At 44.7% G+C, this 15,135-nt stretch overlaps 1 protein-coding gene across 1 annotated transcript; it reads right to left on the bottom strand.

Annotated features, from left to right (window-relative positions):
• Positions 1-7,376: 7,376 nt before the first annotated feature.
• Positions 7,377-14,929, bottom strand: Mgarp (mitochondria localized glutamic acid rich protein). The gene is made up of 4 exons (XM_021158873.3): positions 14,848-14,929; positions 10,839-10,942; positions 10,247-10,340; positions 7,377-8,367 (listed from the first exon to the last, which is right to left on the bottom strand). The coding sequence occupies exons 1-4, from the start codon at positions 14,927-14,929 to the stop codon at positions 7,802-7,804; spliced, it is 846 nt and encodes a 281-aa protein (XP_021014532.1). The 3' UTR covers positions 7,377-7,801.
• Between the last annotated feature and the right edge of the window lie 206 nt (positions 14,930-15,135).

Here is a 15,135-nt window from a genome sequence, read left to right as displayed (position 1 = left end):
AGTTCTGTCTGCCTCTGCCTCCTGAGTCCTGAGATTAAAAGCACAGACTATCACATCCAGTCTCCTTTGTAATTTTCACTAAGTACTAAGATTTTAGAATGCAGTAGCTGGGACTCGTTGATAGAATGAATCCTCACTACTGTATTTCTCTATCATGTTAAAGAGATTGCGTGTGCGAACTCCTTTATTTTTTAATTTATTGTTGTGTGTATGGGGTTTGCAGATGTGGACATCAGAGGACAACATTCAAGAGTCCTTCCTTCCTTCCTTCTTCTTGAGTTCTTGGCATTGAACTTGGGTTGTCAGCAAGTCCCTCTGCCTTCAGAACTACCTCACCGTCCCTCATGCAAGTCTAATATTAGAATTGAGACTGAAGTCAGAATTTGCTCACCAATTCAGTCAATAAATACAGTGTGAGCCTCTGAGACAGCTCAGCAGGTAAAGCTCTCGCTGCCAATCTGCTGTGCTATCTGATAACCTGCATTTACTCCTCAGGACCCACAAGGCCTAACAGAGGATGAAGGGTGGATGGGATGTTGTATGGGGTTATTAGTAGGGGTGACACATGCCTTTAATTGCAGCACTCAGGTGGCAGAGGCAGGCAGATATTTATGAGTTCAAGGCCAGCCTGGTCAACATAGCAAATTCCAGGCCAGCCAGGGTTATATAGTGAGACCCGGAGAGGTGTGTGTGTGAGTGTGTGTGTGTGTGTGTGTGTGTGTGTGTGTGTGTGTGTGAGAGAGAGAGAGAGAGAGAGAGAGAGAGAGAGAGAGAGAGAGAACAGATACCCATGGATTGTCCTGACCTCTGCACTTTTTGTACACTTATACGTTGGCACATACACACACACACCACACACACACCTAGCAAAGACCTTTAAATGTCAATTAATTAATTAATTAATTAATGCATAATGCAATATATAATGCTATATGATAATTATAAAATGCAAGTTTATTTTTATTTATTTTGGGGATAATAACGAAAGAAGAACAGAAATAGATTATAGTAGGAAAAGTAACTTATTTCCAAGTATTCTGAATACCCTCTGAAGAAAGGCCAAGAGGACGAAAAGGGAGAAGGATGGAGACACGCTGTGGAAGGAGACAGTGGCCATGAGAGAAACTAGGAATAGTCCCCTGTGGCTGTGCAGGTCTGTAAGCAGAGCTCTTGGGGAGTGAAATCAGGATGTTCAAGGCTACCTTCAGCTGCACAGGGAGTTAAAGTTTAGACTGGGCTACATGAAACTCTGTTTAAAAAAGCAAGAGAGAGAGAGAGAGACAGAGAGAAGAAGGAAAAGGAGAAAGAGAAGGAGAAACTACAGAAATAGGTTAGAGGTGTAGATCAGTGGTAAAACACATGTAGCATGTGTAGCCATGGGTTCAACTACTGGGATCAACTCTTTTCCCATAGAAAACAAAAAACACCCGTTGGAACTATAGATTGTGGGTCAACAAATCAATGATGGCTAAAGGGAAGCCATTAAGATGGCCAGCTGGTGGAAATGCGGAAGCTTGTTTGTTGTATTTTTAAATTCTAATTACATTTATTTATATGTATGTATGTATGTATGTATGTATGTATGTATGTATGTATGTATGCGTGTGGCTGTGTAGGGGGTCAGAGGACAATTTCCAGTAGTTAGTCCTCTCTTTCCACTCCGTGGGCCTAGGGAGCAAACTCAGCTTGTCAATCATGGAAGCAAGTGTCCTCTGTGAGCCACCTTGTCGGCCCCTGTATTTTCAACCATGTATCTTTAGCTAGATTTTCTTCCACAGGATAAAAATTGCAGGGAGTTGAGGTGGTGGCCAGGTTTGAGTCTGAAGAAGGACACGAGAAACCCTGCTTCTAGTTAATAGCTGCAAGGAAACAGGAAATGAAGTTTTAGAGAAGCAGGAAACACCCAGTAACTGAAAACAGCCACTAGGTAAGAAAGGATGAAGCCAGCCTTAGGCATCCGGCTTCATTACTGTCCTCATGAATACCTCTTCTGAAGCTACCACGGGACAAAAAACAACGTCCTTGCAAGAACTTATGTAAGTTCTCACAGAAAGTTTATTTGACTGACTTTTCTTGAAGGAATTTTAAGAAATACTTTGAGGTGGGGCGTTAGGCAGTCAGCTTAGGACAGAGCTAGTCACCCGGATATGAAGAGTCAGTTTTGAAAATCGCTGGGAACATCTCTTGAGGGACACTGAAGCTACACTAATTCGAAGCGGCAGATGCATTCACACGGGGATGCGCCTGGCCTGTGGTGGCGTGGCCATCCTTATGTAAGCTGATTAGGCCTGAGCTGCTTGGTGAACCGTTCAGAAAGCCTCAGAGCGCGGCCGAGCCCACACCCCGCATTTGCCCTCTCTGGTTTATGGAAGAGATGTGAAGGACAGTGCACATGGGGAAATCAGAGTGCTAGAGCAATAAATACCATGCTTCTCAAAATCAGTGGAAAATCCCATCCAGAATAACAGATGGGCTTTGTACAGAGAGGGGAAGCAGGCTCACTTCTTTAGGCAAAACATTTGTATTTGTATTTGAGAATCTATTTAGCTGAGCATGTGTAGAATCTGAGGAAGGTTTACATCAGATGTTACGATTATTTTAGGGAGTTATAATAATGTATCAGTTCGGTTTCGGACCCAGGGGACAGGGGACTGAGGTGCATATTTTAAATATCAAAGCAGACCAGCTGTTCTAGTTTGGTTTCTGTTGCAGTGTTGAAACAGTCCGCACAGAAGCAATGGGGGAGGAAACGTTTATTTAGGCTGCAGGTTATAGTCCACCATCTGGGGAAGCTGGCTCAAGAACTCAAGGCAGGAACCTGGAGGCAGGAACTGAGGAGAGCCTAGAATCAGCTCTCCTTTCTGCTTGCTGGCTTTCTTCAGGCTCACTTTCAGCAGGCTGCTCCTCCTCCTCCTATTCCTCCTCGTCCTCCTCCTCCTCTTTCTCCTCCTCCTCCTCCTCTTTCTCCTCTACCTCTTCCTCCTCTTCCCCCTCCTCCTCCTCCTCTTCCCCCTCTTCCTCCTCTTCCTCTTCCCCCTCCTCCTCCTCTTCCCCCTCTTCCTCCTCTTCCTCTTCCTCTCTTCCTCCTCCTCTTTCTTCTACTTCCTTCTCCTCTTCCTCCTCCTCCTCCTCTTCCTTTTACTTCCTCCTTCTTTCTCTTCCTCCTTCTCCTCCTCCTCTTCCTGTTCTTCCTTCTCCCTCTTCACCCCTCGCCCTCCCCCCCCCCCCGCCTTTTTTTTTCTTTTAGTTTTTCAAGACAGGATTCCTCTGTGTAGCCCTGCCTGATTTGGAACTCACTGTGTAAATCAGGCTGGCCTCAAATTCAGAGGTACACCTGCTTATACCTCCCAAGTGCCACCAAGTCCAGCTTTCAGCAAGATTTCTCCTACAGCCGATGCCCACCAACTAGGGAATGGCACCACCCACAGTGACCTGGGCCCTCCCACATCAATTAGCAACCATGAAACTGTGGAGTGTCTTTCCAGCCCTACATATGCACAATCACTGAGGCATAAAACAGGGGTGTGTGTTTCAAGAACTAAAGTGAAATCACTTATGATGTCTGAATTGTGCGGAAGGAAAGTGGCTGAGCTCTGCAGGAAAACACAATGACCAGAATAATAAAGGGTTTTACTTATTTTGTGTGTTCGTGTGTGTGTGTGTGTGTGTGTGTGTGAATTTGTGTGTGTTTGTATGCATGTGAAAGTAGTGTGTATGTGTGTAAGTGTGTAAATGTGTGAGGGTGTGTATGGGAGTGTGTGTGAGAATGTGTGTGTATGTGTGTATGTGCCTGTGGTTAAGCATATGTGGAGGTCAGTTCCAAGTCAATCAGTGGATAGTTCACAGAAATATTTGGCTTTATTCATGACAGTGTGACTCAGAGATAAAAAAAACTGGCCTGGCTAAAGCAAGGCTATGAGTTTGACTAGCAATGCTGCAAATAATAATATACTCATTTGTTAATATTTACTCATCAGTGATCAGATCTCTCAGTCAGTCTATGAGGGTTTCAGCTTGTGAAATGTCCCTTGTAGGGTTCTGTTTGTACACTTTTTTTCCTGTAAAGATTTATTTATTTATTTTATGCGTATGAGTACACTATTGCTCTCTTTAGACACACCAGAAGAGGGCATCAGATCCCATTACAGATGGTTGTAAGCCACCATGTGGTTGCTGGGAATTGAACTCAGGACCTCTGGAAGAGCAGTCAGTGCTCTTAACCACTGAGCCAACTCTCCAGCCCCCTGTTTGTACACTCGATCCCTGATTGATGGTGCTGTGTTGGAAGGCTGTGTAGCCTCTTCGGGGGAAGTGGGTCCCTAGGAATGAGCCTGGATGAACCTACATTTAAATTGTTGCTTTTTTGTTGTGCAGTGCTGGGGACTGAATACAAAGCCTTCAGTATCCCCAGGCAAGGGCTCTGCCACTGAGATAACTCCCTAGGCAAATTATTATCATTTTGTGTACATAGATTTCATTTTGTAGGTTTGACTGTAGAGCCTCACTTCAATATCTGATATTAGCTGCAGGCAGAGCCTAAGGCATAGTGGTTGAAGGCAAAGGAGGTGGAGGGGTGGGGGTGATGAGGGTAGGGGTGGGGTATGGAGGGGGAGGGAGTTTACCTTAAGTTTACAGTTGATAAATCTTCATGTAGGGCACTTGAACTTTTATTACACTATTCTACTTTTGTTTTAGGTTCTTCTACAATAGGGTGTTGGAAAGAGAAGTCTGCATTTAAGGTTTGCTTTCTAAGATGAGAGAACTTTTTTTGTGGCTGATCTATGACACAGCTATCAGATGTGGGCGCTGGAAACTGAGCCCAGGTCCTCTCCAAGTGCTCTCAACCACTGAAGCACGTCTCCAGGCCTGGCTGCCAAGCCTGCTTGATTGAAAGCATGAGGATAAATGTCCCAGCTCTTGATGCCTGAGTCATAGAACCAACCCTGGATACCCTCCTTATGTGATAACTACCTCTGTCCTTGAATCATTTTCAATTAGTTACTCTTCTTTACAGCAGAAACTATCTCAGCTAAAACAGTGACCAAGAGCCAGGTGGACATGTCTTTAATCCCAGCACTCAGGAAGTGGAGCCTGGTCTACAGAGTGAGTTCCAGGACAGCCAGGGTTACACAGAGAAACCCTGTCTCCAAAACCAATTAATTAAAACATAAAACAGTGACAAAAATCACCTCTCTGTGTATCTTCTGTTTCATCTCATTTATTTATCTTTTTATTTACATATGTATGTATGTATGTATGTATGTATGTATGTATGTATGGGTACTTTGCCTGCATGTACATTTGCAAACCAGAAGACAGTATCAGAGAAATTGTGAGCTGCCAGTGTGAGTGCTGGGACTTGAGCTCAAGACCTTCAGAAGAACAGTGAGTTCCTTTAGCCCTGAGCCATCTCTCCAGCCCGGAATGAGCAGCTCTTTAATTCACCCACAGGTCTTAGGTTTATGAGTCTCTTGAAGACTTGACACTGAATCAAATCAGAGACAAATACAAAGTATCATTCTGCCCTGGGAGTGGAGATTGAGCCCCTGCGTTTCTGTGGTTTCTGTCCATGACAGCTGCTTAGGATTTCACTTTCATCCTTCTATTCCTCCCTAATAGGTTAGGGCAAGCCCACCATCAACCATCCAGGTAACATTCCCTAGATGCAGGGTCATCAGTGAGCATTGTTACTTACTGGAAGAATGCTCTCTGGCGGATGGGGGAGGGAAGCAGGAAAACTCTGCGTTAAGCAGGGCATAATCTCTTCAGGGACCTGCTTCAGTTTCAATCCGACTCAAGTAGTGCTTTGCAGCTGGCCCCAGTTTTTGCTGCTCTGAGAGTGAGTTGTTGGTTATGCACTGCCTGGGGTGAGGGCCAACCAGGGAGGGGGTTGGAGAAGGATGCGGAGAGTCAGAGCAGCTGGGAGCAAATGTATCCAGTTAAGGGGATCAAAACAGAATGTCAGCAACCCCAGGGATGCCCCAAATCTTGCATAACTCTGTGTTATCTAGGCCATCTCCCCCAACCCCACCCTGCTTCTCGTTTGAAACAAGGTCTTTATAGAAAGCTGTATGTAGCTAAAGCTGACCTTGAACTCATGATCTTTCCTGCCCAGCCTCTGAGTGCTAGGATAAAATAGGCAAGCACCATCCTGCTGGCCTTCACCCACTCCCTTTCTTTTCTGAACACCTCCAGTTATTCTTCCTAGATCTTACTCCATTCACTCATACTGACTACTTCAAAATTCTGGAACTTTCCAGCATGCACTGGCTGCAAATGAATTGTGCTTTTCTGCTCCCTCATCTGACTCTCCTTCTCGCCTGACTTATCTCTCATCTCCCTCTACGGAGTCTTTTTTTTTCTCGAGACAGGGTTTCTCTGAATAGCCCTGGCTGTCCTGGAACTTTGTAGACCAGGCTGGCCTCGAACCCAGAAATCCACCTGCCTCTGCCTCCCAAGTACTGGGATTAGAGGCATGTGCCACCATTGCCCGGCTCCAGTCTTTATTAAAAGACACCTTCATAAAAAAAGTTTGTTTTGGTTGGGTATGGTGGCACACATCTATAAATCTAGGACTTGGGACACTGAGGCAAAAGGATTTGAAGTTTAATGCTAGCTTTGGGGCTACATAGTGAGTTTGACTCAAGGATTGTCATAAAATGAAATAAGATCTGCTTTAAATGTCATATCTGAAATGACAATTTCACTCCCAACCAATACTTACAAATTCTACCTAATCCCTTATATATATATTTTCTCCTTTGTTTTATTATCTGATTCCACTCAAAAATATGTACTGAGGATTGCTTTAAACAGTGGCTGAGAGGCTGAGAGGCACGCTGCACTTATTTGTTGCATGCGATGCATACGTGCATGAATGATTCCTGGCAGGAGGCCGAAGACCTCAGTAAACACTGACCTGAATCAGAAAAGCCCAGCATCCTCCCTTATGTAACAAGTTAGGGAACGGGCAGAGCTCTCCGGAGCCCTGTCTTTCCTTCAGTACTACTACAAAGCTCGGTTTCTTCATGTGAAGATGTATGTATGTATCCTAATGTACAATACACTGTATTTCTACATGCACATAGTAAGAATAGAAGACCTAGGCTGCGTGTGATCATGACTCACATCTGTGAATCCAGCACGGAGCAAGGCTGCCAGCCCAGACTATGTAGTGAGCTCCAGGCCAGCCTGGACCAGAGACATCCTTATCGAGATCACAAGCTCCCCTCCTCCAACAAGAAAGACTAGAAACATTTAGGATTTTTAAATTTTATTTAAATGAGTTCACATCAAACCCAGTAATCTGGTCTTACATAGAATAAAGTAAGAGAAAGGCAAAGGAAAATCAAGGTGACACCAGTTGCATAGAAAACTCAATTTCTAAAACGTAAAACTTAAATCCAAACTTAACACTATTTAAGGTCTTTTTTTTTTTTAAAGATTTATTTATTTATTATATGTAAGTACACTGTAGCTGTCTTCAGACACTCCAGAAGAGGGAGTCATATCTTGTTATGAGATGGTTGTGAGCCACCATGTGGTTGCTGGGATTTGAACTCTGGACCTTTGGAAGAGCAGTCGGGTGCTCTTACCCACTGAGCCATCTCTCCAGCCCACTATTTAAGGTCTTAACACAGCCTGATTTTAGAGGGTGGGAAAACTATTAAGACTTGTAAAATACCAACTCCCAATCAAATATCTATTAGTAAAGTTAAATTCTTTAAGGTATAATTAAAATATTCTAGGAAGAAGGGCTAAGGTCACAAAAAATACAAAAGCAACTATAGAATTTTGCAGATCAGCCTTGGGGTGATGCTGTTTCCTCTGTGACCTGGGTTTCCTCTTGTGACTCAGGCTGGGCAGGGGGTTCTGAGCCTAAGGGAGGGCTTTCTTCTAGTTCGGCACTCTCCTCGGAGATCGAGCGCGGGTCCTCAGTAGTGGTACCTTCAGCCTCCTTGCTGGTATCAGCCTCCTCCTTGGTGGTATCAGCGCCCTCCTGGCTGGTATCAGCCTCCTCCTTGGTGGTATCAGCGCCCTCCTGGCTGGTATCAGCCCCCTCCTGGCTAGTATCAGCCTGGTCTGGGGCTGCACTCTCCACCTCCGGAGTAGACTCAGGGACACCCTCGGTGGTCTCCACCAGGGAAGCCTCGGTTATCTTCAGCTCAGGCTCTGAGCTCGATAGGGATGCCTCCACCAGGGCAGCTTCTGCAGGGACCTCGGAGACGGAGGCCTGAGACTCTCCTGGAAGCACAGCAGCAGCCTCTGGGACTTCCTCAGCATCTACGGATTCAGCTTCCGTTACAGCAGCTTCTCCAGGCTCTGAACACACTTGCTCGGCTTCTACCACATGCTCTTCCTTTTCACCTTTAAGATTTGGTTCATTAAACACAGTGTCAATAGGGAGAGCATCGGAGTAAAGTGGACTACTACGATTTATTTTATCTGGGGGGAAGGGAAACATTTTTGAGACAACACTTACTACAAACTAGATTAGCCATGAAGCTGTTACTTAGCCTGAGATGATCTTGAACTCCCGATCCCCACCTCCACCTCCAACCCCACCCCCGCCCCCCACTCCATTTCCAAGCGCTGTGAGTACCTTTACCCTCCCGAGTCATCTTGCTGGCTCTAATACAGTTGTTATGATAAAGAAATTAAAGCTGAATGTTTTGCCCTGTGGTGCACACTCTTGGTCCCAGCATCCCAAAGGTGGAGGCAGTAGATTTTTGTGGGGTCAGGGTTTAGCTTGGCCTACATGCTGAGTGAGTGTCTCAAAAACAAAACAAAACAAACAAAAAACAGAAACCCCAAACAACCAAACCAAAAGCCCCCAAACCAAACCAAACCAAACCGAACCAACTAACCAAACAAACAAACAAACCAAAAACCTCCCAAATCAAACCAAATCAATCCCAACAGAAAACAAAACAAAACAAAAAAAAAACCCTGCAAATCAAAACCTGAGTCCCGAGCTGCTAATATCCCTGTTCCTAAATAATGATCACAGTAATTGATAATGACTTTATAATTGAGATAGGAAAAAAAGGTATCAATTTAAAGTGATTGGCTTGGGGCTGGAGAGAGGGTTCAGTCTTAAGAGCACTGGCTACTCCTACAGAAGACCAGGGTTTGGTAACCAGCACCCACACAACCAACTGTAATTCTGTTCCAGGGGAGCCACCCTTCTTCTGACTTCTTGTGTGTGTGTATGTGTGTGTGTGTTTTGTGTGTGTGGAGAGAGGAAACCAGGTAGTATACAAATCTGTGTGCAGGCAAAACACTTACATAAAATAAATCTCTGAGAAGTTAAAGTGAGCTATTTAAGGCAGGAAACGGATGTTAGTGTGAAACTGTAAGGTTCTGTTCTCACAGTGGCTGAATTCTTGGCTCAAGGACTCAGTGCACAACACTGGTTCAACTCACGTGAAGTAACTTTGAGAAAGACACAGGGCTTCTCAACACTGAAAATAATTAGCTTATGATTTAAAATAATGAGGGGAATGAGAGGTAACACTGCTGAGAGAGACAGATTCTAAAATGATGCTTGCATCTATGGATGTCTGAGTAGTAGCAATCATTATTACCATACAAAGAATTAAAACTGCCTATCAGCAGGACACCCAGAAATCTCGTTCATTTATCAGATGCACTCATCCAAAATGAGTAGCTTTCCCTGAAGTGAAAATCCACAGCCATAATAGGGGAAAATATTTTAAAGATGTAACTATTTAAAATGGCTGCATTGGGTGGTGAAGGTAAGCACGTTTTGTTTTGTTTTTTAATTTTGTCTATTTTTTATGTATGTGAGTCCACACTCAGGGTCCTCATGGCATCGGATCCCATTACAGATGGTTGGGAGCCACCATGTGGTTACAGGGAATTGAACTCAGGACCTCTGGAAGAGCAGTCAATACTCTTAACCACTGAGCCATCTCTCCAGCCCCAGAAGGTGACCATGTTTAAACTTGTTCTCCTAACATCTTTTGGCCGAGTGTCATCTAGCAAATTCCCTGGAACATTGTGGGTTACTGCGACTTTTCTTCCCAGGTGAAAGCCACACATAGCCATTCTTGATTAAGGTACTAAAGAGGTGAAAGAATGAAAAAAAGCAAGGAAGCAATCAAGGGAGCCAAGTATGGGGGTCCATGCCTGTAATCCATCATACAAACGTTTAAGGTCATCCTGCTTTGGAGTCATGAGACCTTGTCTCTAATAACTAAACAAAATAAGAAAGTTATTTTACCTGGAAGTGGTTGCAACTCCGCCTTTGTTTGTTCTTTCGTTTCAGCTACATGTTCTGTATGTCTCCCTTGCTTTGATGTTAAAGCCTTGTAAGTCTGAAAGAAAATGTGATCTTAGCTTGCTTTCTCCCTAAGATTTATCTCATACAATCTCTATGAGACGAGACCCCCCCATTAGCAGTTCAAAGAAGAGTGGCAGTGCACACCTTTATCCCCAGCACACTGAGGGCAGAGACAGGAAGATCTCTGTGCTCTGGGGGTGGGGGAGGGGGGGTGGAGAGATGGCTCAGAGGTTAAGAGCACTGACTGCTCTTGCAGTCAATTCCCAGCAACCACATGGCAGCTCACAACCATCTGTAATGGGATCCGATGCATAAAGAAGCATAAAGAACAATTTCAGTGCAGCGCAGAAGAGAAATCATGCCCGCCATCATGTGAGCTAGCCCCCTATTTTTGGAGATAGAACCTTTCTCCATAAGAGCCTTGGCTGAACTGGAACCTGGAATGCCGACCACACTGGCCTTGAACTCAGAGTACTGGCATGAGCTAGGAAGCAAGGCACATGACTCATTTAATAGGTCTTTAAGTACTTACGTAATATCCACCAGCACTGACTGTCACACCTACAACCAGGTAATAGATCATATTGGAGCCAGATGTTCCAGGGAATTTCCTGGATGACATTCGGCGAAGAGATGCTAGGAAAACAAGTTTATACATGGTTACTTTCACCACATAATACAGGCATCCTAAATAATTACATCTTTTAAGTAGTTTCTCCTATTACTGTTGGAGATTTTCACTTCTGGGAAGGCGGTTGTTGAAGGCAGGGGATTGATTTCATCCAACAGCCTCTCGTCTGATTTCAGGGTCCCTGGTGAAGCCTGCCATCTTAGTGTCGGGAAGGGCAGATGTGGGTGAAGACAAACGCAAGAAGCAAATAAGCTCAACACCCACGCAAAAGGCAAAAGAAACACACTCCTTCATACATGTCCAACAGTTACTTCATCAGAAATAATCAGAAATTCTGCCCTTTTCTGTTCTTTTTTTTTTCAGCTGTCCATTTGAGAAAGAAGGGAAGGATTGTTTTAAAAATTAATTAAGTGTCCTTATAGCTAAGGATAAAATGTGCCCTTGAGGATGGGTAGAGCACATGCTCGGAATGGACTAGCCGCTTAGCTGAGGCCAGCCACACCCTTGTCCTTTCTCTTTCTCAGCCCTCTTGAATCCTCTTGGTGGATGACCACCACTTGGCTGGTTTGTGGTGAGGCTTTTTTTGGCTTAAAAAACAGATCTGTGGGGGCTGGTGAGATGGCTCAGTGGGTAAGAGCACCCGACTGCTTTTCTGAAAGTCCAGAGTTCAAATCCCAGCAACCATCTGTCACAAGATCTGACTCCCTCTTTGAAGACAGCTACAGTGTTCTTACATATTTTAAATAAATAAATTTAAAATAAAAATACAAACAAAACAGATGGGCTGTCATCTGGGTGTGCATGCTCTAGTTCCAGCTGCTTAGGAGGCTGCAGAGGGAGGACTGTTGGAATCTGCCTGGATTCACTGAATGAAGTCTCAAGTCTAGCTAATTTCCTTCTCTCACCATGTGGGTCCTGGAGATAAAACTTGGGGGTCATCAGGCTTGATGATGAGCACCTGCAGAACCAACTCACTGACCCACATCAAATTGTTAAAACAAACAACCCTAACAACCCTACCAAAACCCCACCCCACTTATGGTAGAGAGTACAGGAGGCCTGAGTTCCCTCCCCAGCACCATAAGTAAGTAAATAAATAAATAAATAAATAAATAACAAAAAGGAGCCCCACCTCAAAACCTTTTGACATATGTGTATAACTATAGATTTCTTATTTGATCCAGGATTTTTTTTTTTTTTTTTTTTGGTTTTTCGAGACAGGGTTTCTCTGTATAGCCCTGGCTGTCCTGGAACTCACTTTGTAGACCAGACTGGCCTCGAACTCAGAAATCCGCCTGCCTCTGCCTCCCGAGTGCTGGGATTAAAGGCGTGAGCCACCACGCCCGGCACAGGATTTTTTTTTTTTTTTTTTTTTTTTTTTTTAATACTAGGAATCAAATCCAAGGTTCCTACCGGCTGAGCAAGCTACACCCCATATGCTCCAGAAAGATATAAAGAAATTATCAACAATACAAGGAGATTTAAATACAATTTCAGGGGGCTAGAGAGATGGCTCAGCGGTTAAGAGCGCTGACTGCTCTTCTGAAGATCATGAGTACAAGTCCCAGTAATGGCATGATGGCTCACAACCATCTGTAATGAGATCTGATGCCCTCTTCTGGTGTGTCTGAAGACAGAGACAGTGTACCCATATACATGAAATAAATAAATAAATAAATCTTTAAAAAAAGAGGATGGACCTCTTTAACAGAGAAAAAGAAAGAAGGAGACAGAGAGAAAGAGAGAGAGAGAGAGAGAGAGAGAGAGAAAGAAAGAAGGAAAGAAAGAGGCCTATAGTTGTTGAATGTGTTGGTGCACACCTCTGACCCCATGACTTGGGAAAGTAAGGCAGGGCAATATAAGTGTTTCAGACCAGCCTGGATAGCTAGACCTTGTTTCTATAAGGCAAAAACAAAGACAAAAAAATCCCTAAAACCAAGTAGGCTAGCCATAAATAATGATATTTACTAAATTGGAAGATTAATTTATATGTTATATTTTGTCTTTCTGATATTTTCCCAATGAACTATTGTAAATCTAAATTATTCATTAAAAAGTTACATTTTTAATAACCAGAAAAGTTACATTTTACACCAAAAAGGACAAAACTTAATGATAGTTAAAACACACCTTTCAAAAAATAAACACTGAAACAAATTTATTTTTTACTAAAGTAGGAAGTACCAACAATGCAACAGTTAATACCCACAAAGGAAGACAAATTTAAGATTTCAGTCAATGCCATATTGGTGGCCCAGGCCTTTAATCCCAGCAATTGGGAGGCAGAGTTAAGAGGATCTCTAGGTTTGAGGCCAGCCTGGTCTACAGAGTGAGTTCAGGACAGCCAGGGCGACACAGAGAAACCCTGTCTTGAAAATTATTAGTAATTATTCAGTAGAAGTAGACTTGCCTATGGGGCCTTAGATAAACCTTAGATTCAATCCCTAGTACTACAAAAAAAAAAAAAAAAGGTGAAAATTAAAATAAGGTCAGTTCCCCTGCATCCAGGACTGCTAATTGCACATTTATGTCTTATTTTGATCTAATGGGAGGAGTGGGAGGCAGAGGATGTAAGAAAGTATGATGTAGATGCAGGACTCAAGGGAGTACAGGGGGCTGCAGCCAAGCCTCAAGACCTAATCCAGTCTCTGGTACCCACTGCCTCTTGCAAGCTGACCTCAGAGCACATGCAGGTTCTGATGGATGTGTGCCTACGCCTGTGTGGGAGAGATGGGGTGGGGAGTGGGGGGGGGATGAAGAGAGGGAGAGAGAGAGAGGAGGGAGAGGGAGAGAGAGAGAGAGCGAGCTTTCTGTGGAGGATGAGGTCAGTCTCATCTCTTTCTTTATCTGAGCACCAGAACAGTCCCCATTATAGTCAGTTTACATAAATGGCGTCTCCTCACTTCTGCAAGTTGCTCTCTTACGAGGTATACACAATACAGAGAGGGGAAGGCATTTTAGTACTTGTGGGGAGACTTCTTTTAAGCATCATTTAAAAGAATAGGTGACTAGATCTCTTTCTTGAGATCATCCACCACCAACACAGGCCTAATCAAAGCAGGGTAAACAAGTGTCCAAAGCAAAGCAAAGCAAAGTTCGCTCTGGCTCATGGATTTCCACAGGCGTTTTTCAGTCTTTCTCAATGAAATCTTTGCTTTGGATGCTGCCTCGGATGCCTCAAGGAGTGGGGCAAAGTACAGAATAATTAACTTTCTAGTGTTCAAGATCTGTGCCCCAGTGAGTGATGGACAGAGAGGGTGGGCAGCTAGGAGAGGACCTGCAAACCAGCCCAAAGCCTGTTAAGCTCTTATATTCCAGGATGCTGCTTCTTTAGAAAATTTCCAAGAGCTCCCCATTTCCTCACGCATTCCCTAACCCGAAGCTGATGGAGCTGCAAGCTTGTCAGCAACATCAGAAGAGTACCCCGAGCCCCACTTCGAAGGGATGATCAGGGCCACAAGAAGCCAGGGTTTATCACCGCCAGGGTTCAGTGAACCGACACTTCTTCTAGGGCCCACATGAGAACACGTGAACACCCCACGTCCACCTACCCATCCGTTCCTTCACCTCTTCGGAGAAACTAGTGGTTTATTAAATAGAAAACTGTGGAACTCTAGGAGAAAGCCAAACCTCTTCGAAGTGGTTCTTTTCACTCCATATCTATTGATCATAACCCACAGTCACTTAAAAAAATGAAGGAACATTACTTGCCAGAGATCAGGAATTCAAGACTGGAACCCAGGAAGTCTAATTTGGATTCAGAGGCCATCCTGGAAAAGGTCCTTATTCCCAAAGTTTCCAAGAAATTCGGAGAGCTGGCCCGAGACCCTCCCTCACTGTTCCTTCACTGGCCCAGGGCTCGGGGCGCTGGTGCCCAGCCTGGACGGGTGGAGAAGTGTGGGACACTCACCGTCCTTCCCCAGCGGCGCGGGACCTGGGGGCGCCCTCCGGGGCAGCGCCAGAGTCTTGGACACAGCCCTGCGGAGATACATCGCCAGATGCGCTCAGATTCAGCCGCGGATCAAGCAACCCAGGCTCAGAGGGAGGAGCCTAGGGAGCGCCCCGCCCCGGGTGGGACTCCAGATCCCGTGCGTCCCAGCCCCCAGGGGATGTGGGAAGGGTGTCGAGTTAGAGGTTAGCACCTTGGTCCCCTTACCCAGCTCTAATAGAGTTGCAGTCCTGTGCTCCCGAGCAGCCG

Source organism: Mus caroli, unplaced genomic scaffold, assembly GCF_978045245.1.
Source record: "Mus caroli unplaced genomic scaffold, Mus_caroli_1 scaffold_3, whole genome shotgun sequence".
NCBI lineage: Eukaryota > Metazoa > Chordata > Mammalia > Rodentia > Muridae > Mus > Mus caroli.
Note: the sequence above shows the minus strand (reverse complement) of the source record. Positions and strands in the feature narration are given on the sequence as shown.